Source organism: Drosophila biarmipes, chromosome 2L (assembly GCF_025231255.1).
Source record: "Drosophila biarmipes strain raj3 chromosome 2L, RU_DBia_V1.1, whole genome shotgun sequence".
Lineage (NCBI taxonomy): Eukaryota > Metazoa > Arthropoda > Insecta > Diptera > Drosophilidae > Drosophila > Drosophila biarmipes.
The window spans coordinates 4,804,150-4,827,219 of record NC_066612.1 but is presented as its reverse complement, the minus strand read 5'-3'; the positions used below and the strand labels follow the sequence as shown (position 1 = coordinate 4,827,219).

The 23,070-nt window shown below is 37.8% G+C and overlaps 6 protein-coding genes across 11 annotated transcripts; 3 read left to right on the top strand and 3 right to left on the bottom strand.

Moving 5' to 3' along the window:
* Nucleotides 1–183: 183 nt before the first annotated feature.
* LOC108034499 (ATP-dependent RNA helicase me31b) lies at nucleotides 184–2,985 on the bottom strand. Its single transcript, XM_017109409.2, has 5 exons — nucleotides 2,762–2,985; nucleotides 1,799–1,898; nucleotides 1,323–1,701; nucleotides 607–1,254; nucleotides 184–509 (listed from the first exon to the last, which is right to left on the bottom strand). The coding sequence occupies exons 1-5, from the start codon at nucleotides 2,809–2,811 to the stop codon at nucleotides 307–309; spliced, it is 1,380 nt and encodes a 459-aa protein (XP_016964898.1). The 5' UTR covers nucleotides 2,812–2,985; the 3' UTR covers nucleotides 184–306.
* A 1,371-nt stretch (nucleotides 2,986–4,356) lies between these two features.
* Nucleotides 4,357–7,833, top strand: LOC108034927 (probable G-protein coupled receptor Mth-like 3). Of its 2 annotated transcripts, XM_017110186.3 has the most exons (7): nucleotides 4,367–5,369; nucleotides 5,826–5,998; nucleotides 6,088–6,343; nucleotides 6,641–6,719; nucleotides 6,781–6,959; nucleotides 7,020–7,406; nucleotides 7,471–7,833. In XM_017110186.3, exons 1-7 carry the CDS (start codon nucleotides 4,466–4,468, stop codon nucleotides 7,632–7,634), a joined length of 2,142 nt encoding a protein of 713 aa, XP_016965675.1. In that variant the 5' UTR covers nucleotides 4,367–4,465; the 3' UTR covers nucleotides 7,635–7,833. The 2 variants fall into 2 exon arrangements, with proteins under 2 accessions (XP_016965684.1, XP_016965675.1); XM_017110195.3 differs by lacking the exons at nucleotides 6,641–6,719; nucleotides 6,781–6,959; nucleotides 7,020–7,406; nucleotides 7,471–7,833 and having other exon boundaries at nucleotides 4,357–5,369; nucleotides 6,083–6,272.
* Nucleotides 7,834–7,893: 60 nt separating this feature from the next.
* On the bottom strand, nucleotides 7,894–9,778 carry LOC108034938 (probable elongation factor 1-delta). 2 transcript variants are annotated; one of them, XM_017110210.3, is made up of 3 exons: nucleotides 9,614–9,778; nucleotides 8,842–8,922; nucleotides 7,894–8,610 (listed from the first exon to the last, which is right to left on the bottom strand). In XM_017110210.3, exons 1-3 carry the CDS (start codon nucleotides 9,698–9,700, stop codon nucleotides 7,993–7,995), a joined length of 786 nt encoding a protein of 261 aa, XP_016965699.1. In that variant the 5' UTR covers nucleotides 9,701–9,778; the 3' UTR covers nucleotides 7,894–7,992. The 2 variants fall into 2 exon arrangements, with proteins under 2 accessions (XP_016965699.1, XP_016965708.1); XM_017110219.3 differs by lacking the exon at nucleotides 8,842–8,922 and having other exon boundaries at nucleotides 9,614–9,777.
* Nucleotides 9,779–10,770: 992 nt separating this feature from the next.
* Nucleotides 10,771–16,921, top strand: LOC108034982 (uncharacterized). Of its 2 annotated transcripts, none has more exons than XM_017110322.3 (5): nucleotides 10,771–10,918; nucleotides 14,721–14,971; nucleotides 15,071–15,268; nucleotides 15,339–15,500; nucleotides 15,575–16,921. In XM_017110322.3, exons 2-5 carry the CDS (start codon nucleotides 14,726–14,728, stop codon nucleotides 16,820–16,822), a joined length of 1,854 nt encoding a protein of 617 aa, XP_016965811.1. In that variant the 5' UTR covers nucleotides 10,771–10,918; nucleotides 14,721–14,725; the 3' UTR covers nucleotides 16,823–16,921. The 2 variants fall into 2 exon arrangements, with proteins under 2 accessions (XP_016965811.1, XP_016965819.1); XM_017110330.3 differs by lacking the exon at nucleotides 10,771–10,918 and adding an exon at nucleotides 10,978–11,192.
* A 1,388-nt stretch (nucleotides 16,922–18,309) lies between these two features.
* LOC108035150 (LIM domain transcription factor LMO4.2) lies at nucleotides 18,310–20,808 on the top strand. 2 transcript variants are annotated; one of them, XM_017110597.3, is made up of 6 exons: nucleotides 18,310–18,464; nucleotides 19,113–19,226; nucleotides 19,296–19,603; nucleotides 19,676–19,829; nucleotides 20,325–20,516; nucleotides 20,578–20,808. In XM_017110597.3, the coding sequence occupies exons 3-6, from the start codon at nucleotides 19,357–19,359 to the stop codon at nucleotides 20,708–20,710; spliced, it is 726 nt and encodes a 241-aa protein (XP_016966086.1). In that variant the 5' UTR covers nucleotides 18,310–18,464; nucleotides 19,113–19,226; nucleotides 19,296–19,356; the 3' UTR covers nucleotides 20,711–20,808. The 2 variants fall into 2 exon arrangements, with proteins under 2 accessions (XP_016966086.1, XP_050740842.1); XM_050884885.1 differs by lacking the exons at nucleotides 18,310–18,464; nucleotides 19,676–19,829; nucleotides 20,325–20,516; nucleotides 20,578–20,808 and adding exons at nucleotides 18,797–18,812; nucleotides 18,866–19,000 and having other exon boundaries at nucleotides 19,296–19,327.
* On the bottom strand, nucleotides 20,699–22,780 carry LOC108035140 (mitochondrial chaperone BCS1). Of its 2 annotated transcripts, none has more exons than XM_017110585.3 (2): nucleotides 22,749–22,780; nucleotides 20,699–22,269 (listed from the first exon to the last, which is right to left on the bottom strand). In XM_017110585.3, exon 2 carries the CDS (start codon nucleotides 22,262–22,264, stop codon nucleotides 20,972–20,974), a length of 1,293 nt encoding a protein of 430 aa, XP_016966074.1. In that variant the 5' UTR covers nucleotides 22,265–22,269; nucleotides 22,749–22,780; the 3' UTR covers nucleotides 20,699–20,971. The 2 variants fall into 2 exon arrangements, with proteins under 2 accessions (XP_016966074.1, XP_043950304.1); XM_044094369.2 differs by lacking the exon at nucleotides 22,749–22,780 and adding an exon at nucleotides 22,369–22,727.
* Nucleotides 22,781–23,070: the final 290 nt, after the last annotated feature.

Sequence of the window (23,070 nt, the reverse complement as noted above, 5' to 3'; positions counted from 1 at the left end):
AATCCTTCCGGATTTAGAAACACCCGCATTCGTTTAGGAAAGTACATTTTCTTGAGCTCTTTCTCTCATGATCTTACTAGTTCTCAACTCATTGCCCTTCCTTGCTTGCAGTATATCCCTATAACCCATATTTTATTGCACCTATTCTAGAACCAATCGCTCAAAGTACATAAATAGCGCGTGTAAAAAATTGAATTGCTTTCCATTTATTTAATACAATTTTGTTTTTCTGAAATAGTTCATCTTTTTTATTGATTTCATGATTTAGACTCTACTTCAGATCCTTGTGTTGCAGTTGCAACCGTTTTATTTGCTCACATTGCCCTCCTCGTTTGCAGAATTGTTCAGATCACTGTTGTTGCAAGTATCTCCGACGGATGCGCCAACGTTTGCGACATAAAGGGCGGGGTCTATGACCTTCGGAATAGGCTTTATTTCGGTGCCAAGTTCTTTTTCAATCCTATGCAGGTCGAACCGATCCTCGTAGGTTATCAGATTTATAGCAATACCTTAAAGTAGATCGAAATGAACATAACAAAGTTAGAAACAGGTCGATTAAAACTTTGAAAAGGAAACAATGATATGTTAAATCATAGTTTTACTTACCCAAATGACCGAATCGTCCCGAGCGACCAATTCGATGCAAGTATGTCTCTGCCATTCGAGGGAAGTCGAAGTTGATCACCACATTCACGGCCTGCACGTCGATACCTCGGGTAAACAGATCCGAGCAGACCAGATTTCGGCAGAGTCCCTGGCGGAAATCGTGGAACACTCGGTTTCTGTGTGCTTGGGCCATCTTTGCGTGAATATAGTAACAGCAGTAGCCAAGCTCTGTGATCTTTTTGGCTAATAACTCGACACGTTGCGTGGAATTACAGAATATGATAGACTGATTAATTTGCAGCTTGGAGAACAGAGTGTTCAAGCAGTGTACTTTCTGGCGCTCTTGTACAAATGCATAGTACTGAGTGACACCCTTCAACGTTAGCTCCTCCATCAGGTTGATCTCGTAAGGCTCGCGTAAATGCTTCTCCATGAAATTCTTGACTGTCAGTGGAAATGTTGCGGAAAATAGCAAGATCTGTGGATCCTTTGGTAGCTTAAGTATAACATGATCCAGCATGCCTTGAAAATCAAGCGACAATAGTTTATCGGCCTCATCCAAAACTAATATCCTGCAATGCGACATATCAGCAACTTTCTTATCCATCAGATCTAATATTCTTCCGGGAGTGGCAATAATTAATTGTACTGCAGGGGCAAAAGAACGGGGATATTGGTATCACAGCTAGTTCCAACGATTCAACAGCCAATCTCACCTTTTTGATATATACGAAGAATGTCATCCTTCAGAATGGTGCCTCCCGTTGTGACCATTACCCGGATATCCAGATGCTTCGCCAGCTCAATACATATCTGTGAAGTTTGTAGCGCCAACTCTCGGGTGGGGACCATCACCAGGGCCTGGATGTAGTCCTTGGTTGGATCTATTTGTTCTAAAACTGGGATACAGTAGGCTCCCGTTTTGCCAGTACCGTTCTTTGCCCGAGCCAGTACATCCTTTCCACTTAAAGCTATAGGAATAGCTGCTTCCTGAATCGGCGAAGGGCGCTCCCAACCCTTCTCGAAAATACCCATCAGCAGTTCTCTTTTAAGGCAAAACTCCTCAAACTCGTTTCCTCGCGTGTCGGTCACATCCTACAAAGAAGGGGATACATTTATAATCATCATGCTTTAAATTCCTGATAAACTAATTGGGTTTAAGTTTATTTTTAAGTAATCTATTAGGACTCACAGTTGTTTTGAATCGGTTGTCCTTTGGCGGCAGCTTCAGCTTTGATTTCCAGCCCATATCGTCACTTGTGTTTCCAGCAATTTGAAGATCATTTATAAGCCTAAAGAAAACATGGTAAATTAGTATTTAAAAATTGTATAATTTTTAAAAACGAATCTTTTTTATTATTTAATCTTTGAATATTATTTATAAGCCCAATAAAAATAGCATTAAACAGGAAATTATCAGTTTCGCATTTTATAAAAAAAAAATTTAATAATTTTTTTAATTTAAAATTTTTAAATTATTTTATGCAAAGGAACTCCTAAAATTTCTTTTAAACATATTTCTAAAACATTTTTTAATGGAGCTCAGAGAAAAGAAACGCTTAGCCGAAATTTAAAAATGGCAGCCCACGAATAACTGTTCACGCTGCTGAATCTAAGAATACCAGTTTTGTTCTGAAGTTCAATTTACACAAAATTAAGAAACATTGCCATTTATGTAGATATAAAAATATATTTTTGCGCAAATTTAGCCAGTGCAACGCTTATATACATACGTACATATGTATTTAACCGACTTGTTTAGCGGTGAATATGTCCACGAATGCACATGTGCACTATGTACATAACTTTTTCGTACATACATATGTAATTATTTCCATTGTACATACAAATAATCGGCTAGCATTTAACCATAATCAAGTCAAATTCAAGCGACCCAACATTGTTTACATTTTATTTTATTAGATAACATTGCTCGGCAGTTTTGATTGTTAATTAGAATCTTCTCAAAGAAAAAGAAAGGCATACAAAAAACATACATATCATCGGCTTTCGATTTTCAATCGTTTTTGCAATGAATGTTCTCAATTGTTTAACGGTTCAATGACTTGACGGTGTCTGAGCATAGATGTACCATCCAATATCGACGGCTATATTTTGTTAGCCAAATATAAATAAATATATAAAATATACAAACCCCTTGCTTGTTAAATTAGTGTGCCCAGAATTTAACTTTTCAGTCATCATTATTCACAGTGAAAATTTAATTTAGTTCGTTTAAAAAATGATTCGCGTTCTTTGCTTTCGGCTGACTCTTTTAGTCACTGCGTTCACCGATTTAATTGTATTGCTCACGTATTCAACTTTGCGTTGCGATAAAAAATGGCATTTAGCTACAAAATAATGAAGTCGCCTTGCAACATGCTATCAATAATACAAATTTCGCTTCGACTCGGAAAAAATTTTCACTCGGTGTACCAACAAATTCATTAGCGATTTCTCTACCTTTTGGAACGTTGAAATGAAACAACTTTTTCCTGTTGAAAACAAGCAAAATGTTTGTTTGTTTATTATTATAGGTAAATTAATTTTAAAAAACCAATTAATGTTCTAAGTGCTAGAAAAAAAACTAAAACTATAAAAAATTGTCATTTTTATTTGTCCTGTAGTTTCATATAATAACAATGAAATACAAGTCAAAATGAATACGTGCTTTAATATATTGTATAAAATGATTGATGCATAGTTTTTGTGACCTTTTCTATCTCTTTACCACATTTATTTCTAAAAAAATAACATTTTGCCTTGTCTGAACAGACATTCGCGCAATAATTCCAAATTATGCTAGATGTGGAACGGCTGGAATTTTTTGAGTATGTGACTTGCACTGACCAAAAACAGCTGACTTGGATAATACTTTTAATATAAGCCATAAAGAAATAAATGTATTTACATAATCACTATTATATAACGTAATATGGTTTTATTTCTAAGTTTTCGAGCTAACTTCTTTATCACTCAGAAAATCGATACAATCTGGAAACTCTAAGGTAGAAGCACTGCAAAAGAAGAGAAGCAAAGCCAAACAGCTGATGCAGGAAAATTGCACACTGTTATCACTCGATCAAGATCGCGGTGAATACACAACTGATTTGAGGAGTCCTATCAAGAAGAAGTGGCATTTCGTTAATGGTTTTAACAAATTAATCAGTTTGCTAAGAGATAGTTACATTAGTACGTAGAAATAACTTTCTAAATATTTGAAAAAGGTAACTCACAGGATCCCGACCTATGATTAATTTTTGGAAATGGTCCATGTTTCGTAAGTCTGGCGAAGACTAGAATATACTTTAAATTAAATAATAAAGGCTAGAACATTTAATAAATTTAAATAACCTCCTTGCTATCTGCAAAGTGAACGTTCAATTTTCCGTAATAAGCTTTACGAGATAAAAACAAGCACAGGTCCGTGTGCCGGGCCGTAGGAAACTACTGTCCAAAGTCATCAATAATTATTACGTACCCAAGTAAATACGTAGCCATTCGGGTGTATTGATAGCCTTCCATGTGCACCCAGCATGCTAAGTGTTAAAACACTCCATGGGGCTAACCTATTTGAACAAGCTTACGAATCCACAAATGTGTTCCTTATATACATCGATTTTCGCCGCGAGTGTGTGAGTGGGCGAAATGTTTACCCATAAACATTCGCATTTGCTCGCGAAGGAACGGCGAAGACTTCAGTTCGTTAAATCCGCCAACTGCAGCGGTTCGAAGTCGGTATTGCTATTGCCCGATAACGAATCAGTGATAAGATATGAGAAGTCCGTTCTAAGAAAAGATACAAACATTACACAAGCCGAGCAATTGGTCATTGAAAATCAAATCCAAGGCGCCAGCAATGATCGTCGCACTGAGTTTGGCCTGCCTGATTCTGGGTGGCATTTCGAAAGTGCTTTCGGTTCAAATGTGCTGCAGCGCGAACTCGGTGCTATTCAAATACCACGGACCGGACAGTGCGGAAATCTTCGAGTGCGCTTCGGCGGAAAGGAACCTCAAAGAGTTTCCGGATCTAACCCAAGTGATAGGCAAACTGATAGCCCCCAGAGGCCTTGGGCTGGAGGCACCCAATGAGTCAAGCCACCGCCTGAAGCTATCGAAGTGCAGAAACCTCACGAGCCTGGGGCTAAGTGGTCTGAGTGAAAGTAGCTTGTATCTGGGGAATAACTCGTGCATTGGGCTGCTAAACAGACGTCTCATCGTTTTATCTTGCGAATTCGAAAAGAATGTGCCGCCTCAAAGTGTTGGATTTGTAAACAAGTGCTGCCCACAGGGATTTATTTACGCTTCCGAAAATAATACATGCACACTTGGCGCAAACGATTTCTTTGTTTACTCTTCTATCATCAGCAGCCCAATTATATTTTTTGATAACGCCCCAAACTGTTCGGCCGGCAGAGCCCTGGTGGAGTACACGGTGTCCTCGGAGAGGGTGCAGTTCATAAACAACTCCCTGGTTTGGAGGGATGGCTCCAATAGTCTGCCAGCCGCCAAGTTTTGCATCGAAGCCATTTACGAATCGTTTGCCTCGGAGAGAGGAAAGGTTTCGGAGCAAAAGTATCTTGTTCGGGCATGTCAAGAACCCAAAATCTGCCAAAAGGTTCCGTGTATTCGACGCTGCTGTGCCGAGGGTGAGATGTATGCGAAGAGAAATACCAGCACCTACTGCAAGAAGGATGGCGCCGAAATGAGGTTCGAGGGGTTCCAGAACCTCAATATAAACGCCAATTTCTCAAAACCATCGGGTAAGCAGATTTTTTTATTCCCATTTTTATGGTTTTTCACCTTGTCGTTTTAAGTGCTTTAACGGGAAATAGGAAATAAAACCGTTTGAGGCCATAATCGCCCATTAAGTTCTTAGATTTAATAGTGAAAAATATTATTTGATGGCTTCCATTTGTCAGTTCCCCTGTTTTTCCAACGAACAAAAAGAATAATGAGTGTAAACAATTATCTTTAAGTACCAAACAAACGCGTATAACAAATATCTACAAATATCATACTCAATTGGTTGTGATACGTCATTGATAATGACTCATTATTGTTGACATTTCTTGTTAACTTGCTCATTTTAATTATTTTTGTCGAACTTTCTTATCGTGCTAATCAAAAACTGAAAGGTCTTATCAGACGCACGCTTTATTTTTGTTGGGTTAGGTCAGAACTGCCAATGCAACCCTGTACAACTCCGAATTTTTCAGATTTCGGACTGGTGCATGGCCTGCAGTGTCAGAAGTTTCGTTTGGATCCCGATAACTTTCCAGATGATGCGCATACCATAAGTCCTTCTAATGGATCGCTGCTGATACACAACACTTTGAAAATGTACGCAAACAATCAGTACTGCGTGGAGAGGGTCAGACCCCATCAAAAGGTAAACTCCTTCCCATTTGAATAGAACGAACAATCCCTGGTTAGGTATTTTAAATTCCTAATTGTTTGCCCTCGTTTCTTTCAGAGCAGCTTTACACCTTTCTTTGTTTTGACACCAAGGTAGTGGGCAGCGACCGCATTCGCTTCAAGATGTATCCCATCGGTCTTCTCATATCTTGTTGCTTCTACGCACTCACCTTGATTGTTTATATATCAATTGCCAAACTACGGAATCTTCCTGGAAAAATTCTTATTTGCCTTGTAAGCAGCTTGTTTTCGGCCTATCTGGGAATTGCCCTGGGCCAGTTGAAGCCCACCTCGAATGACGACATCTGCTTCTTCTCTGGTCAGTAAAAGCAATTAACTAATTGCACAAGTCGTGCTGAGACCTGACACCCAGAGTAATTGTCTCGTAAAAGCCAGAAATCAATAAACTCATTTGTTAAGTGCCGTACTCTTCTAACTAAGTCTTTGAACTGTGGTCAGCTGTTTATCAGCTGTTTAAAACAATTTAATATTTAATGAAGTATTACAAATTTGAGTTTTTTTAGATTAAATTAAAGTAATGAACTCAAATATAGTACAAATAAAATATATTAAATTTGATATAATCAAATTAAATAGGTATTTTTTGTATTTTTAGGCTTTTTCGTGTACTTTTGTTTAATGGCTGCGTTTTCCTGGATGAATATCACTTCCTTTGACATATGGAAAACATTCGGGTAAGAATATTGGTTTTACTTGCTTTCTTTTTCATACTAATTATTCATTGTTAATTTTTAGATCAACAAAAATTAAAAGCTGCGAAAAAAGTGACCTGAGAAGACAGTTTATTTGGTATTCTTGCTATGGCTGGGGACTACCAACTCTGCTGACGACCATCACCATAGCATTTACCAAATCCGATATCCTACCTGATGTGGTTAGACCCAATTTCGGACACGGTCGTTGCTGGTTTACATGTGAGATTAACAGAAATTAAAATATGAAACCCCTAAAAGCATATACTCTTGTATTTTCAGATGATTCTTTTGGATCTGCAAGCCTATTATTCTTTTCGGGACCTGTGGGAATTCTTTTCATTTTCAACTTGGTCCTGTTCGTGCTTACCATGAAATATTGCAACAAAGTGAAGAACGAAATCTACAAGATGCAGAGCCTAAACAGCGAAAAGCCAGTGCTGAAAAGGCGATTCTTCCAGGACAAAACCAGATTTGTTATGAACACAAAACTGTGCTTTGTCATGGGCATTACATGGCTCTTGGAGCTAGTGAGCATTTTGTTTTACGATCATAAGACAACCTTTTTCTGGACCATCAGCGATTCGTTCAATGTGCTACTGGGAATATTTGTTTTCATCATCTTTGTTTTCAAACGGAGAATTTATAATGAGATTTTGGTGAAGTTCGGTAGGTTTGAAGGCCTGATTTTAAATAGTGATCCATTTGATCTATCTTTATCTCTATCCTGTAGGATTGCAGTCCAGCCCCAGCACTGCTTCGACTAGGAATCGCCTGGGCTTGACGAAATCATATGCCCCAACTAGCACAGCCATGACAACGCTTCGATCCTCTCCAGGCAGTTGCGAAGTGGCACGAAAAACATCAGCGAAATCCGAAAACGAAGTTATGCTTTAGTTGGTAAACCTAATTATTAACTATTTATAATTTATAGAGCCTTATGAAACTAGTCCCTCAGGTTAAACATTATTAATAATGTCTAATTTAGCTGTGAACCGAAATATTAAGTTTATAAGTAATCTTTATTTTGTTATACTTCTTATACATTACAATCAATGTGGCGAAAACATGACTCCATTAAATATTTTTCTTTTCTAAAACAAATAGTTTTTTAATAACTCTTTCCCGAAAACCATATGTCCCAATAAAATGCATATTGTTAGTATGTTTTATCAAAATATTTATTTAAATGACTCCCAAAAACATGTGTAATGAGGTAAATCCGCATCTGAATTAAAAAATACGTGTATACTCTTTAGATTTTGTTGAATGCAGCAATGTCAACACTTTGGACAAAGTCTTCCAGTTTCTCGATCTCCTCGGTCAGCCAGTCGATGGACACCTTGTCGTCCTCAACCACGCACGAGATGCTCAGTTTCTGGATGCCAAAGGCAACTGGCACGAACTTGGAAGCTCCCCACAGTAGGCCGTCCTGGGTGATTTTGCGGATCTCGGTCTCCATTACCTTAAGATCGGTCTCATCGTCCCAGGGCTTCACATCCAGGATAATGTTCGACTTGGCAATAATTTGAACTTTCTTGGCCTTCTTGGCGGCATAGGCGGCCAGTCTTTCCTCCCTGATGCGGGCGGCCTCCTCCTCCTCCTCCTCGCTTTCCGAACCGAAAAGATCGACATCATCGTCGTCGTCTTTGCTGCTTGCCTCGGCTTTCTTCGTTTCCGCTTCCGGCTTCTTTGCCTCTCCGTTGGTCAAGTTTAAATTGCTTTGGACAGAGTCCAAGCGTTTTACTACGGCATTCAAGAGCTGGTTCAAGGCGGAAACCTGGGCTTTCAGCTCCTCGTTTACACTTTCCAATTGAGACAGTCGTCTGGCGAGCTCGTACTTTGAGCCATCGTCCAAAGTAACTCCATCGATCTGGAAATACACAAGGGAGGGTTACTAAAATAGGTAAAGAAGTTAAAAAAGATATGTGGTAGTGGGGATATAAGGTACACACAAATAATAATAATACATTCTTTTAGTTTTGAATAAAAACAAAAACCTAGGAATACGATTTAACGAAAGTTTTGATAAGGCCTGACGGAATACGAACTAAAAATCGGCTATAAGAAAGCAAGGAGAAGGAAATATCACAGCAATAATTACCTTTTCCAGCGAGTTCTGTATGTGTTCCCTAGCCTTTGCGATTTCGCTTACTAAAGGGCTGTAGTGGCTGCGATCAGTGACCTTTAAGAATAAAAACACCATTGATTACTTGTGTGATCTGAGATTTGGTGTATCGATGGTTTTACTACGGAATTACAACACAAAAGTAGTTAAAATAATATACTTTTCAGTGGTTTTTTTCATAAATTGTTTCTAGTAGGATAATGATCTGCAGTATCTATTTAAAGCTTGTTGTCATGCTGAAAAATAAGCTTGATTGATGACTGACTGACAGGTCGCTTTCTTATCAACTAAATAATGTGCCTATAATGAGAATATATATAATAAATATATGTTCAATCCTGCCAATTTTTTTTTTAATTATTTGTCAAACAGTAAAAAATCTAACTAAATATTGCCCTGGTTTTCTATTTGGTTGCCTTTTATTTGACAATTTGTTTTTTTTTTTCAAATTGTTTATAGTTCACCTGTTACATACAGTTACACGAACATACTCATGTACAATATGAACACGGGTATTTCAAGTGCTTCCTATAGGCACCTTTTTATAGATCATTGTACAGTTGTACTTTAGTTATAAACATGTGTGTTCTGGCGTCCTCGCTTTCAGAATAATCTACGTTTGTATGCATGTATGTTTATATATTCGCAAACAACTGCCAAAACCATTCCGAATTCTTTTGCCGGCCACGTGAAATCTTTCTATGTACTTATGTGCCTATATATGCACTCGATTGGTTGACTCTTTTACCTTCTGGGGGCCCTCGTAGAAACGCTTTTCGGCAACATCGTAGCGACTCTTGTCAGTCCAGAATTTATCCAGTGCCTCTACTTTCATTTTGAGTTAAGTCTCTCGTTCTTTGCCTTCCTCAAACACGTTGCACAATTGGATTGGCAGAACAATACGATAACTATTTTTGCAAGCAACAAAGACATATCGATAGTTGGTCGAGTTTTTTTTACTCTAGGAACGGAGGAATGGCATACAAATTGTTTGCAACATTACATTTTGGGACGTTTTCGATTCATCAGTGCAGCGTTCACCAAGACTCATGATATATCCCAGAAGTAGTAACTAATAATTGTATAGCCTCTTTCCACAGAGCCCATTTGTGTGAGACAGTTGGGATTTTTGACCAACACGATACTTCCATCTGCTCACATCCGCCATACGATAACAGCTGACGTGGACAGCCTATGTAGTGTGACCAAAGTTTTCTGAGTTCATACTGTCAATCAGCTGAGCTGAGTAATTGAGCAATAAAAAAAAAAAGGAGGAATGCTTCCTTATTTTTAATAAAATTAGTAGTTTCTCCACCTTTGCCGACAATGTACAGCGTGCTGTTCAACTCCGATTCCTAATACACCAAAATGGGACTTAAAGGAATGGATGCCTGATTGGAAAAGGGGTTGTTGCGCTCGCGCTTAAGAAAGACGCTTAGCATTCTGGCAATCGCTGGTGGTGGCTTCCACAGCAACCCGACCTTTTTCCTCCTCGCTATAAAATCACCCTCATAATGATATTTGTAATATTAAATGGAGAACACTTCTATACCCGAAAGCTGGTGGTGTTGGAGTCCAGCAATTGCCTCAAGGAGGAGAGCTTGGCGGAGAACTCTTTACTAGTGGTTCTGCTAAAAAACATGCCTAAATTGCTACTTTTTTACCATATTTACTAAGAAAAACTAGTATTTTTTAGTACTTTCCTAGCTCGACAGAATACCGCGTTGAAAGAGGATGCAACGAAAGGCGTTAGCTATCTCGCTCTGTCCCATAGCTGTCACTCGGTTTTCGTCGATGTGAGCTCTTGGATGAAAAAAGGCGATATTACAGTGAAAATGGGACTTTGTTTCAATTCCGCGTTTCAATTTAATGGCTTCCACGTATTCGTCAATTGTTTTCGTCATTTTTCAGCCAGTTCTCACTCCGACTATTCGATAGCAGCTACAACAAATTAATTTTTTACGAAGAAAGTGTTGTGTACTGTAACTATGTTATCATATTTGTGATTGTGGATCTCCGTGTCTTGCGTTTTGTTAATCATTGCGAATTTTTGGTGCGTACTGATAAGGTTACATTTGATTGGATTGGCTTTTGAGACTACTTTCTATTGGTTTAGTTCTGTGATATGTATATGCAGAGAGCTGTGAGCATTCCAGTGCATCGAGTTTAATGTCTTGCATTAAATATTTCGTGTCGAAATGCAGTTCTTCAGCAATCAGTTAAATGCTAAATATCAGTGATCTTATATTTATTTTATAATTTATATTTAAATGGTGCATAATATTGTAATTTTTCCTGCGTGTACTACATACACTCGTCTAAATCAGGTGGGATATTTATACCTCAGCATATGAAACATCTATTTAACATATGATTACTTGTGTTTATGTACAATGTTGCGAAGGTGAATGCATATGTGTTTACATATACAATTAATAAAAGTCGCGCATTAGGAACTCTTTTCGCGAAGTTATTCTAGTTTTCTTGGTATACATATGTGTGTGCGTGTGTGAGTGTAGCTGGATGTACACATATGAGAGCCATTCGTGGTTTTTCAGCAAAGAAATCTGCAGTTAGAAACAAAGTTTTTGGGCAACCCCCTCATCCATGCTCGAACTTCAACAAAAGTCTTTGCGGAAAGCCACAATATCCTTCCAAGCAGCCTGTGTTCTTGCATAAACCCGCAAGTTGGACAATCCAATTCATGTCATTTAATGAAATCGTGAGGCGTAACCACTTGATTTCGTTCTAACGCAAGGTGGCAACGCCTGGCGCGAAATTCTTTGCAAACTTGGGTGGAAAGGGAGGAAAGTAATAATTAGCCTATTGCCTTATAACATTTCCATGCTTAGATATGCTCAATAACTAGTTTTCGAATCAGGCTATATTCTTCGCTAATTATTTAATAAAAAAATGTTTATAATCGATTTTTGCCTTTGGCAAATATGTCTGGATCTACACAGTCTTGCAGTTATCGATTTTTTTGTTTTTTAGTGTGACCGTTTCGGCCAATAGATCTTCTGGATAAAACTGTACTGAGTCATGTAGTTTCCTGCAGTTGTAATGTTCAACATTTATTTTGTTGGTTAGTTACTAAAAAGTATCAAAAATGAAGGCAAATTAAACTTTCGTTAAGATTTTACTTTTGAAAAACATATCTGGATCTACATTATTGTAGCTATCGATTTTTTAACTTTTAGTGTGGCCTTTTGTCCTACTGATAGGGACTGATGGTTTCCTAGAGCTGTGTTGTTGATTTTGTTGATCAGTTACAAAAAATGATCTGAAAATGGGTAAATTAAACTTTCATTACGATTTTTTCTTTGGCAAATATGTCTGGATCTACACAGTTTGTTAGCTATCAATTGCCTTGTTTTTTTAGGAACGGCCAGTTCCTTCCATTATTTTTCTAGAAAATGATGTAGTGTTCTCCTTGCATTTTGTTGATTAGAAAACAATCAGGATCATTTATCCAGGAGCACAAATGAAGGTAAATCAAACTTTTATTAGAATTTGTTCTATTATCATTCACCCCATTTCTTGCTACACGCATTGTGGGAAAAGAATTGGTTTTCTTAAAGCGATGTTTAACCTAATTAAGTAGCCATCAAATTACAGTTTTAGAGTTAATGTATAAACATCATTCATTTAACCATATAAACTATAAACTAACTAACCAACTAACTGTATAAGACAGCTTTTTCATTTTTTCACGTCACACTGACTTGTGCTTGAAAAAATCTCATCTCTATTCGAGTTTTATTCAGGTCCCTCTGTTGATGAATCGTCGACGATAGGCAAATAAACACGAAATATACTAATAAAAAACAAACAAATAATGAAGACTTCACTTTTGCCCACCTTATGTTCGTTTCCTATGAACATTTCGCAACAACCTGAGAATAAGCAGGGAGCTTTCAAGTAGAGAGCATAGAGCAAAAGTTCGCTTCCAATGATTAACCGAAATATTTAAATACTTTTAATATTCCGTGCGACGTTGAAAGTGTATGAGTGAAATGGAATTGCTTACTTTACATGTTCACATGTTGTAAGAGTGCCGCTACACCTTATACGACCACCTTTAAAAAAAAGCGAATGAACGCTATAGTCAAGTGCTTCGACTATCAGATACCCGCTATTCAGGTAAGGGAAACAAAAGGGAGATGGGATATACAAGCAGCAAACAAAGATGGTAAAGCGCCCCCTACAAGTGATTTCAATAAATGGAAATGTGGGCGTCAGACAGATTTAAGCGTTATAAGCGTTAGATTGGGCGGGCAAACTTTTTTTTAGGTCAATCGATATGTATTTACAAGAGCAATACATTTCAATTAAATTTTGTTACTACGCACCAAAAATTCGATTGGTTAAATTGACCAATGTAGTTTATTAAGTACTTACAATTGTTCATGCCTTGTTTACTGTTTAATAGTAAAGCCACAACTAACATAGTTATTTAATAGTTCCGTACAAAAGTGCGCAACAATAAATTGACAAAATTTCTTTAATGTGCTTATAATTCCCAACTGGGTCTAGCGCATCGTACCACTGGACTACCATGGCAACTCTGAACAATCAATTTTACCATTCAGTTTTTTCGTGTGCACATTTTGAACTTGAGAAGCCACCGTTTTGGGCGTTACAGTGGGTGTGACATGTTTGCGTAACAAACGTTCGCTGCGTACGAAGGGCCAGAGAGTTTCTAGCGCCGTACAGGTTTTGTGGGCGTGGCAAGTTGTTTTTAGACCAATCGATTGGTATTTCATTCTATATCATTCATTAACATTTTTATAAAAACAAGTAAAGTAAATATGGGCGTTTATGATTCCCAACTGGTTCTAGCGCAGAGTCAATTCTGTCACTAAAAAGTTATGTTTTCCAATAAACTATGTAATATTAACAATTGGATTGTTATTGTATTTTTTTAAACATTTTATTGGTTAGTTAGTAAAGAAATTTTTGTATCTATTTATACAATATTATAGTGTTCCAAGAAGTAGTTCTTTTAGTTACTCTAGCGTTGGTATTGTGGCATCTCTTTTTCTGAGAAAACGCAACACGTGTGGCTCTTTTCCTCCCTGTTCAGCATTGACTGCTTCAAAGAAAATTGTTCCAGTAGTGTGAAGCAATTGACTAGCGAACTTCGTGCCGCAAAAACCTTTTCTTTCACAGTACAGTAAATGACTATACTGGAAAACACCCTACTGAGTAAATGTGGGTACACTGGTTTACAATACTACATTATCCAAAACGGGTATACAAAAATGTGTGTACATATTATTTTTACTATTTCGCTCACGAAGATAATACAGTGACATGTTGGTAGTGTCGAACTTATCTTGAAGGTATACGTATGTACATGTAAAGATAAATTTGACTTTCTAATTCTTATGTTTATTACAAAAAAGTGAAGGAAAGGAAAGGTAAGGTTCTTTTGAAAGTGTTCTGCTCAGTTTACCTTCACCCTTTACAAGTGGTATACTAGAAAAGGCAACATTACAATCGGGCAAAGTGTATGTGTTTGTAATAACTTTCCCACTTGCGAGCTGTCAAAGTATCCAAATGTCTGTCAGATAAGTAATATCTATTTTTTGTTACTTTCCAATCACAAAAGGAGTAATATGCATTGTGGTTTAAACCAACAATGGTATTTATACCTTCGGATAGACATGTTAAACCTGTTTATTAATGCCTAGGGGCTTTTTGGGAACTGAATAAGGTTTATGATAACAGTTTATCGAAAGGTAAATACCTTTCCATTTCATATTTTTAGGTAAAGCCATGCCAATATTAAATTTAAGCTCAAACACTGTATGAGTAAAACTGAAATATAATATTCCTATGTATACTTTTAGTGACAATGGATGAAAAGGATAAAGCTCAACACAACATGATATCCAACCTGCCGCTTTTGTTCGCGAACGGATATCCAACTTCCCTAGAAAAAATTACGGAGTCCCAGTTAGAAAATTTTATTCCGTTCATGGTGCAGTGCTCTTTAGGACATATTAATTTACCAAAGAAAGTGGATTGCAGTGAGCCAGAATGGTGGCCCGAGAACGCACCATTCGAGATTCCGCTGAAAAAGCCGAAAGCATTTGTTGGGGTAAGAAAATGTTTGAGATTACGATTATTAGAATGTTTTAAAACCTTAATGTCGAATAAAAACTATTGTCTAATGTTATATTTTATCGTTTTTGTTTAGAACTGGATGGAAAAAATGAAAGAAATTGTGGTTATCTGCTATCAATTTCACAAAAGCTTATTTTTATTAAGATTCTGTAATGATTTAGCTGCGTATGAGCACGCGAGCTTGAGATTCATAAACAATTATAACTCAACGACTTCATTGTATGACAGAAGAAACAACAAACTGCTGGTTACATTTCGAAATGAAAACATGGTGAGTAAATGGCTCTACGGCACTAAGTTGTTTCAAATAAGTTGCAACGAATTCTTTGGTTATGTTTCAGTCGTATGATAGACAACAAAAAAATAGAAAGTGCTTGTTGCTGCAAAAGAATAACAATTCAATTAGCGAAAACGTACAACATATGATGGTTGAGCCACCCCCTTTTGATATTTATCTATGCGACAACTGTGATGCCGAACTGTATTCAAAGGAAGCTATTCTGGTAAGTTGAATACATTTCTCAATTTAACCTTAATATAGGTGAAACCCTAATTTTGTGTAATTTCTGCATTTCAGGAGCACGAAAACATTTGTTGCATGGAGGATGATGTCATACTCTGTGATTCTCCTGAGCCAGACAACAAATGCGAGGGGAAAAACGAGGATATTGAGCTGCGCAACGCTTTTCTTTCCAACTTTTGCCTGCAATCCAAATTCACTGATAACAGTTCGTCAAAAGAGAAACAGAAAACATATTCATTTCATGAAGAAACATCAACGGAAACCACGAATAGAAAGAGGCGTCTACCATCACGAAGGAATCGCACCGTTCATTCGTTTAGTAGATGTTCGTTTATTCCAATATCATCACCTGCAGGACAGCAATTGTTGAAGTCGACAAAACAAACAATATCTAAGGAATATGTTTCCGAAAGACAGGACCGCCTGGATCGATTTTGTTACACGCCACTTATCATCAAATCAAATACCAGGCAAAAGTATTTCGAGAAAAAATCAAACACTACCGTGCATTGCACATTTAAGAAGTCGCATGAACATAATTACCACATATATTCCTTTCCGCGACGTCAATTTGTTAAACGCAGGGACACTACAGAAAACTTTTTGTTTTTGAACTCTCCGTTGATTAAGCAATGCCGTCCAATTTCAGTCAGATTGAAAAAGATATCGGAACATATAATGGAAGAGCGAAATCACACTGCAAATACAAAACTTAATATAAGACTAACGCGCCACAATTCGCTTAATTCGCATTGGAGGATTTCACCTACAAAGGAAGTAGTTGTTGATACAATTGACCTGTGCTCCTCTGACGACGATGAGCAACAAGGAGAAACGATGCGCTCGCCTAAAAGACTGGGTTCGGATGCACTTACTATAATAAAACTTACGCATAGCAACAGAAAGTCCAGCAGGCGATCCATTGAGCCAAGCAAGTGTCCTCCTGAGACAGAATCAGTAGTAGATAATTCAGTTAAGCCCCTACAACAGTCTGTGTACATTTTTTCAAATTTTAAAGCGAACTCTATAAAGCTTAACTCTATAGAAAATCATTCGTTGGTTAGTTCCCTGAGTACATCGAATACTTTCTCTGATTCTCAAGGACACAGAAAAGAATACAATCAAGAAAATTGCACTTTTTCTAAGGAGTTGGTCAGACTCACAGACTGGTACGCTCATTCGGCTAATTCGGAAAAGAGGCCAATAACTCAAACTACTGAGAGTAGTACGTATGAAGCACTTTCCGCGGCTCCGCCGTTTAATAGCACTGGGCGCATAATTTCCATTGATTTAACTTCATAGATATTTTAATCCATAATTAAGTTAAGAAATTGTTATTTTCACGAAAAACTAAATTAAGAATTACAATATTTGAATAAACAATTTGTTTAAATACTTTTATATTTAATGTATACGTTTATTTTACCCTTAAATATATCCTTTAATTCCATATCAAGAAAATTGGAATACATACAAATACTGTAGAAATAATTTGCTTTTTTTGGAGTACAAGGCAGGTCTCAGCGAACACAAAAGCAAGTAGTAAAACAGGTATAGCAGGATGAATACTAAAAGTCCCAGATTGCTTAAAATAGAAAGCACAAATGTGTCGCGGAGCGGGTTTGCATACGTATCAGTAGCCTTGTGACCAAGGCAATTTGAATAAAAAAGGTTATCAATGTTCTAAACTTTTGTATGTATGTATATGACAGCAGAAAAGCTAAGCAGTCTGAATTTGCCTATGTAATAGCACCTTTACCGTAAATGGTTACATAGCACTTTTTTTAGATGGAAACTCAAAAGCTTATCTAGGTCATAATGGGTCATCAAGGCACAATTGCGTCATCATTGAATGAGACGGACAGGGGTCACCGAATGGTTTCCGGGGTTTGGTTTGTATATATTTTCTCCGACCACTAAAGAAGTATCCCACGAATAGTTTTTATTAGATTCTCATTTCGTTTTGATTATAATTCTACTGAAGTCATCTACCAAATACGGTCATACTAATTTGTTTCTTGGTTATAATTCTTAACAGTATTCGAATTTTGCTGATTATCACCAAAGTGGAGAAGTAAGCTACTGAAAAGTACTACGTTTCTTTATTAATCACCCTTTACTTTGAAAAAACCCTGTACTGTTGTTTCTGCGCTTACCATGCTCGAAACCTAATCGGTGGTGACTCAAATTTCTTATGAATTATGTAGTACATCATAACGATCTTTCTTTGTCACCACCGAATGTTACTATAGTAATTACATAACTACATCACCTATTATTCTTATTTTCCCGCTATCCAGCTGTTGAACGCTGTGCGTGTGGCGGCGGACGCAGTCCGTTCCATTTATGGTCAGTGGGAACCGATGCTTCACATGTTCCAAATAATCCCACTGTTCCCCAAGGTATGACATGTGTGAACATCATATAAAAAAATATTGCAGTCTCAAGCGACAAGCGTTTATTTAATTTTAACACCGGCTTAAATGCTTACCCAAGTTCAGACGGCAAATTTAACTCCCATTAATGAAAAATATAATGCAAAAGCGTCTCATTCGCATTATATCTACGGAAATATCAAGTTCTCTAAGCCTTTTAGTGAGCATTGCAAGTTATCAAAATATATTTACCCCTCCAATATACAACGGTTTTGCCTATCTTTTTGAAAAGTTATTTTTATTTGTCGAATCTGAGCGAAAAAAATCGAAAACGTCAGCACTGATGCGATAGTTCGCACCGATATATGGCCAAATAAGTGAAATCAACGATAGAAGTGAGGCGGTGCACGGGGCACCCTGTATTGCGTATTGCTTGCTTTCATATCTATGAATTAGTTTTGTATGTAAAGTCGTATACAAGAAATGGTATTTGAAACCGAAGCGATTTTACTGTTCCTCATGCTGTTGTCAAAGAATTTGTCGCTATTAAATTATTGATTAATGCGTGTGTAAGTGGAAAATGTGCTAATAGCTTGCAAGTGAGAGATTTAAAGCAGTGTTTCGGTGGAATAAATGCCTGCATAGTATATACATATGTAGGCAAAACTTCGATCAAATGTTCGATTGGCAGCAAATCGGTATTTATATATAAAAACAAAGGGTTCGACCAGAAAAGTGTCGAGCCGAGTGCTGGGCCAGGCAAATTAGCCAAATTAAATATTGATTAGTCTATCGGCATAGGACCGCAGTTTCATGCACACATACGTACATAGCAAGCGTTCGCTGCGGGTGTGTGTATGTACGTACATTCGGGTGTTTTAATTGTGTATATATGTACGGGCAAATTAATTGGATTCGTATGTAACGACAGCTGTGGGTAATGCAATTTTTTAAAAATAATATCCAATAGAATGTAGAGTCCAGAAGATGAAACAATACTTTTTTGGGCTGGTTGTGTATCGCTATGCGCTTGGGGCACGTTCTGTCATCGATTGAGATAATAAATATTTTATTCACCGCCGCTGAAAAGCTGGGATTAAAGCTGGTATAACTTTACTTTTATAATGTATATGATAAGGTTGGATGAGTCATATGCAATTTTTAAGTCCTACAGTTTCAGAATCTAACATGATACATTTTTTATTATTTCATTTCAGATATTTATATTTACTTCCCACAAGGATAGAGGCGTACGAGTTGAATTCATGGTAGAAGCACTGCAGTTATGGAGTTCTTACACGATTAAGCTCAATTACAGGCAACTTCGAAAGGTAAGCTCACTGAATCACAAAATGTCACATTATATCCCTCTATAACGCATCCTTTCGCTCCACTTTCAGGTTTAAACCGCAAACAGGACCCCTATGCCTTTTACGACTTAAGTCAGCAACATTATTTGCAATGAATGCAACGTTCCATTCATACAGAGACATACTAGCGGCCCATCACCAAGACTCATCTAGTCCTGAAAACTTCGCCCCCATAGTAATCGACTACAGAAACTCAAACCACACCAAGGACACTGTCGAGACCAACTCAAATATCTCATCGTCTCAGCTATCGTTCATGGACGAATCTTCAAACGATTTCAATAATCAGCAGTTAATTCATTCTAACTCCCTTATTAAAGTGTGTGGTGGTTGTGGAGGTGAGTTGTCTTAAGACTACCTCTCTCGCCTAATCCATATTAACTTGCCCCGTTTGTCCTCTTTTCTTGCAGATAAAATAAGTGATAGATATCTTTTATACGCTTTAGACAGATACTGGCACAATGGCTGCCTTAAATGTCACTGTTGTGGAGCTATGCTAGCAGAAGTGGGCTCTAGCTGTTTTACGAGGCGAGGCCTGATTCTCTGCAAAAAGGACTATTCCAGGTATGCGCGCGAACAAACACATTATGTTATACACGCTACTTTATACCTTTTAAAGCGAGGAGTTGCAACCCCTACATTAAACTTTTACAAACTTGATAGTCGTTTGTGAAAGTTTAATGTAATCGCCTCTAATAAAGCCAATTTGAGCTCCGCATGTCTAAAGAACTTCTCTGTTCCCAGAGAATTACTTGCTAAATTGTAGATAAATTTGGTATCATTGATAAAAGTCAGTAGAAAACTTTGTGTATAAAAGTTAATAAAAATATTTTTAAATATCCTATAATTTTGGAAAGGGTAATAAGTAGCTGGTATTTTATAGTCCCAGCTCTTCATCTGATGTTCTTCTTTGTTTGTCTTAAGTTTATTTAAGTTTTCAGATCTCAAAACATCTGAATGTCCAAAGTAGAAAATCACCAAAACCAGTATCAACAGAGAAACAAAACGTTTAATCCTAAATCAAACTAACTAAAATTAATAAAATTCTATTTTTTTCAGCATGTTTGGTTGCTCTGGAGTGTGTTCTGGCTGCGGAGAAACCATACCCCCGAGTGAACTGGTAGCGAAAGCACTTACTGGAATAAATAATATCGATTTACAAAATCAACAAAAACAAATAATTAATTGCGTATTTCATCTAAGGTGCTTTAGTTGTGCTAAGTGTGGATCCAGTCTGCGTCCTGGTGATAGGTAAGTGGATCAGAAGTGTGCAATGGGACCCCCATAACCAATTAAACTTCTCTTCTTTAAGGTATACTATGTTAGGGGCCAGCTTGGTGTGTGAGCAAGATTGGCACAAATTACTTAAAGGCCCCGCCAACTCGAATGGAACGCTTGGTCAGAGGAAGGGCAAGGTTGGAAGGCCCAGAAGATCAAAGGACTAATCAAATTTAATGTCACATAAAATATACATATATTTTAGAACATAGTTCATATTTTTAAATTACCTATAAAAATGTAATTAAATCATAATATAAAACAAGACGTTCTTTTAGGCGAGTTAGATTGGGTAATTTACAAGCAAGTAAAAATTAGACATTGAAAAATGAAATTAACTTAAAAAGAGGTTGAAAAGCAGGTCAAATTAAAAGATGTTTTAAAACTTAAAGCCAAACTAGACTTATTTTAAGTTAAAACGTCGAACATTATTTAATCATTTTTTTTATTTGGACATTTTCCCAGATATCTTCACAGGAATCAATGACTGTTTGCGGAGAAGAAAGTTTGTGTCTCATGAAAAAGCCTTGAATTTGGGCAGGACTTGCAGAGCGGCCAAAGGAGTTGACGCGCTTTCCAAACTCCTCCGCTTTGGTGGGATCACTATTGGCGAAGAAGTTCTTGAACATTTCCTCCAACTGATATTGCGTGCAGTAACCAATGTACTCCTTTAAATCTATTCTACCAGGTCGAATGAGGGCTGGATCCAGGCGGTCTATATAATTTGTGGTCATGAAGACAATTCTGGCTTCCGTGGAGCCCACGCCATCCAAACAGTTGAGTAGTCCACTGAAAGTTATCCTGTTGAGCCCTTCGTAAGCGGATTTCTGTTGGGCAGTGGCTTCTCGCGACACAAACGCGGCGTCAATGTCCTCCAGCAGGATGATACTTTGCTCGGGGGCCACATTTAACAGGTGATTGAGTCGATCGTCGGTGAGACCCCTTTCGGAAAGGTTCAGGAGGCACACACTGTACTCCAGTTCGCCCGCCAAGGCAGTGATGAAGCTGGACTTGCCACAACCGGGTGGTCCGTAGAGCAGGTAGCCTCTCCTGTAGGGAATGCCGCGCTGGGTGTACCACAGGGAGCTCTTGATGAAGTCCTTGCAGTCGGCAATGATCTTCTCAGATGTACCACGATCCAGAACCACCGATCCGGTAGGACGGCGTCGCCGAGGATGACCAAAGGGTCGCCATTCGGCACCCATGGCTGTGTACAGCACTGTTTTGCCCTCGGTGGCCTCCAGCGCCAACTGCCTAGCCTCTTCCAATATGTCGAAGTAAATCGCCCTGTTGTTTCCGAGAGCTGTTAGGGTGACTGATTCCCAGGGAACACCCATTTGCAGGTCCAACGTTTTTTGTTCTCTGGTTCGCTCCACCTGAATCCAGTTGCCTCTGTAGCTAAACCAGTGCTTTCCGATGCTGGGTATGAAGGCGTAGCTGGTCTTTATAGTGCCATTGTCGTTTTGCGCAAAGTTTGTCTCCACGCTAAGGTGCTGCGTCTTGCGGGCTCCCCGGATGGTGATCCATTTCAAGAGCCACTGATAGGATTTGTCGTTGCACGGCACCTCCAAAGTAATCATGCAGTGTCTTCGGAACAGGATCGTTCCGCCCTGAAGGCCTTTCCTTAGCACCGCAGCGGCGGCACCCACTCCGAACAGGCCAAAGCCAGCACCAAAGTAGGGATTTGACGAGAGACCGGCGATTAGATCGGGCAAAGTCATCTTGCCTGGAAAAGGCAAGGCATTTATAGTTATTGGAGATTATAGAATTAAGTTTAAATGTGGTGTTTTACTAAGTCTTAGGAAAAAACACCAAGGTACTCAACCTGTTGATCAACTCTAGGGCTCTATTTCCACCATCAAAAACAAAGCCTACAACTATAAACAAAGGTGAACCCTTCGTAAACTGACCTTACTAACAGAAACTATTATGAAATATGGATACTCCTAAACATTAATCTATTAAAAACATAAAGCAGACTCATTTAACACAGAAAAACTTTGTTTACTTTCATAATTCTCCTATCACTTGCTAGCACTTTCGTTATGTAATTTATTTTAATTAAAACGTGGTAGACTAAATATTTTAGCTTATGTTGAAACCGCAGGTATTTGGCAAGATATTTATGCATTTGCTTTGTAACTTGTCATTCACCGAATTAAATTATCTTTGTTTTTATAGAGGAAATATATTTTAGTATCGTACCGGCATTGAAAAGGTGTTCCTCAGTGTTACCGTCCTTCAAGCAAGAAAATATACCTTGCTTTAGGAACAATTTTAAAATTACCGCCATGTAAAATAAAAAATTACCTTCTACTTAATGAAAAATATTTTTAAATAATTTTATGTTTTCTTATATATAATAATGCTCAGCTCCTTCTTATTACCTCCCTCCATGTTAAGAATTCCAAAACAATGTACCCTTTAACCTTACATTTTTTACATTTAAGATATTCACCTAAGAGCTATATGAATTGTAAATAATTTTTCCACCTCAACTAAGTTATCCACCAGCAACTACCCTCTG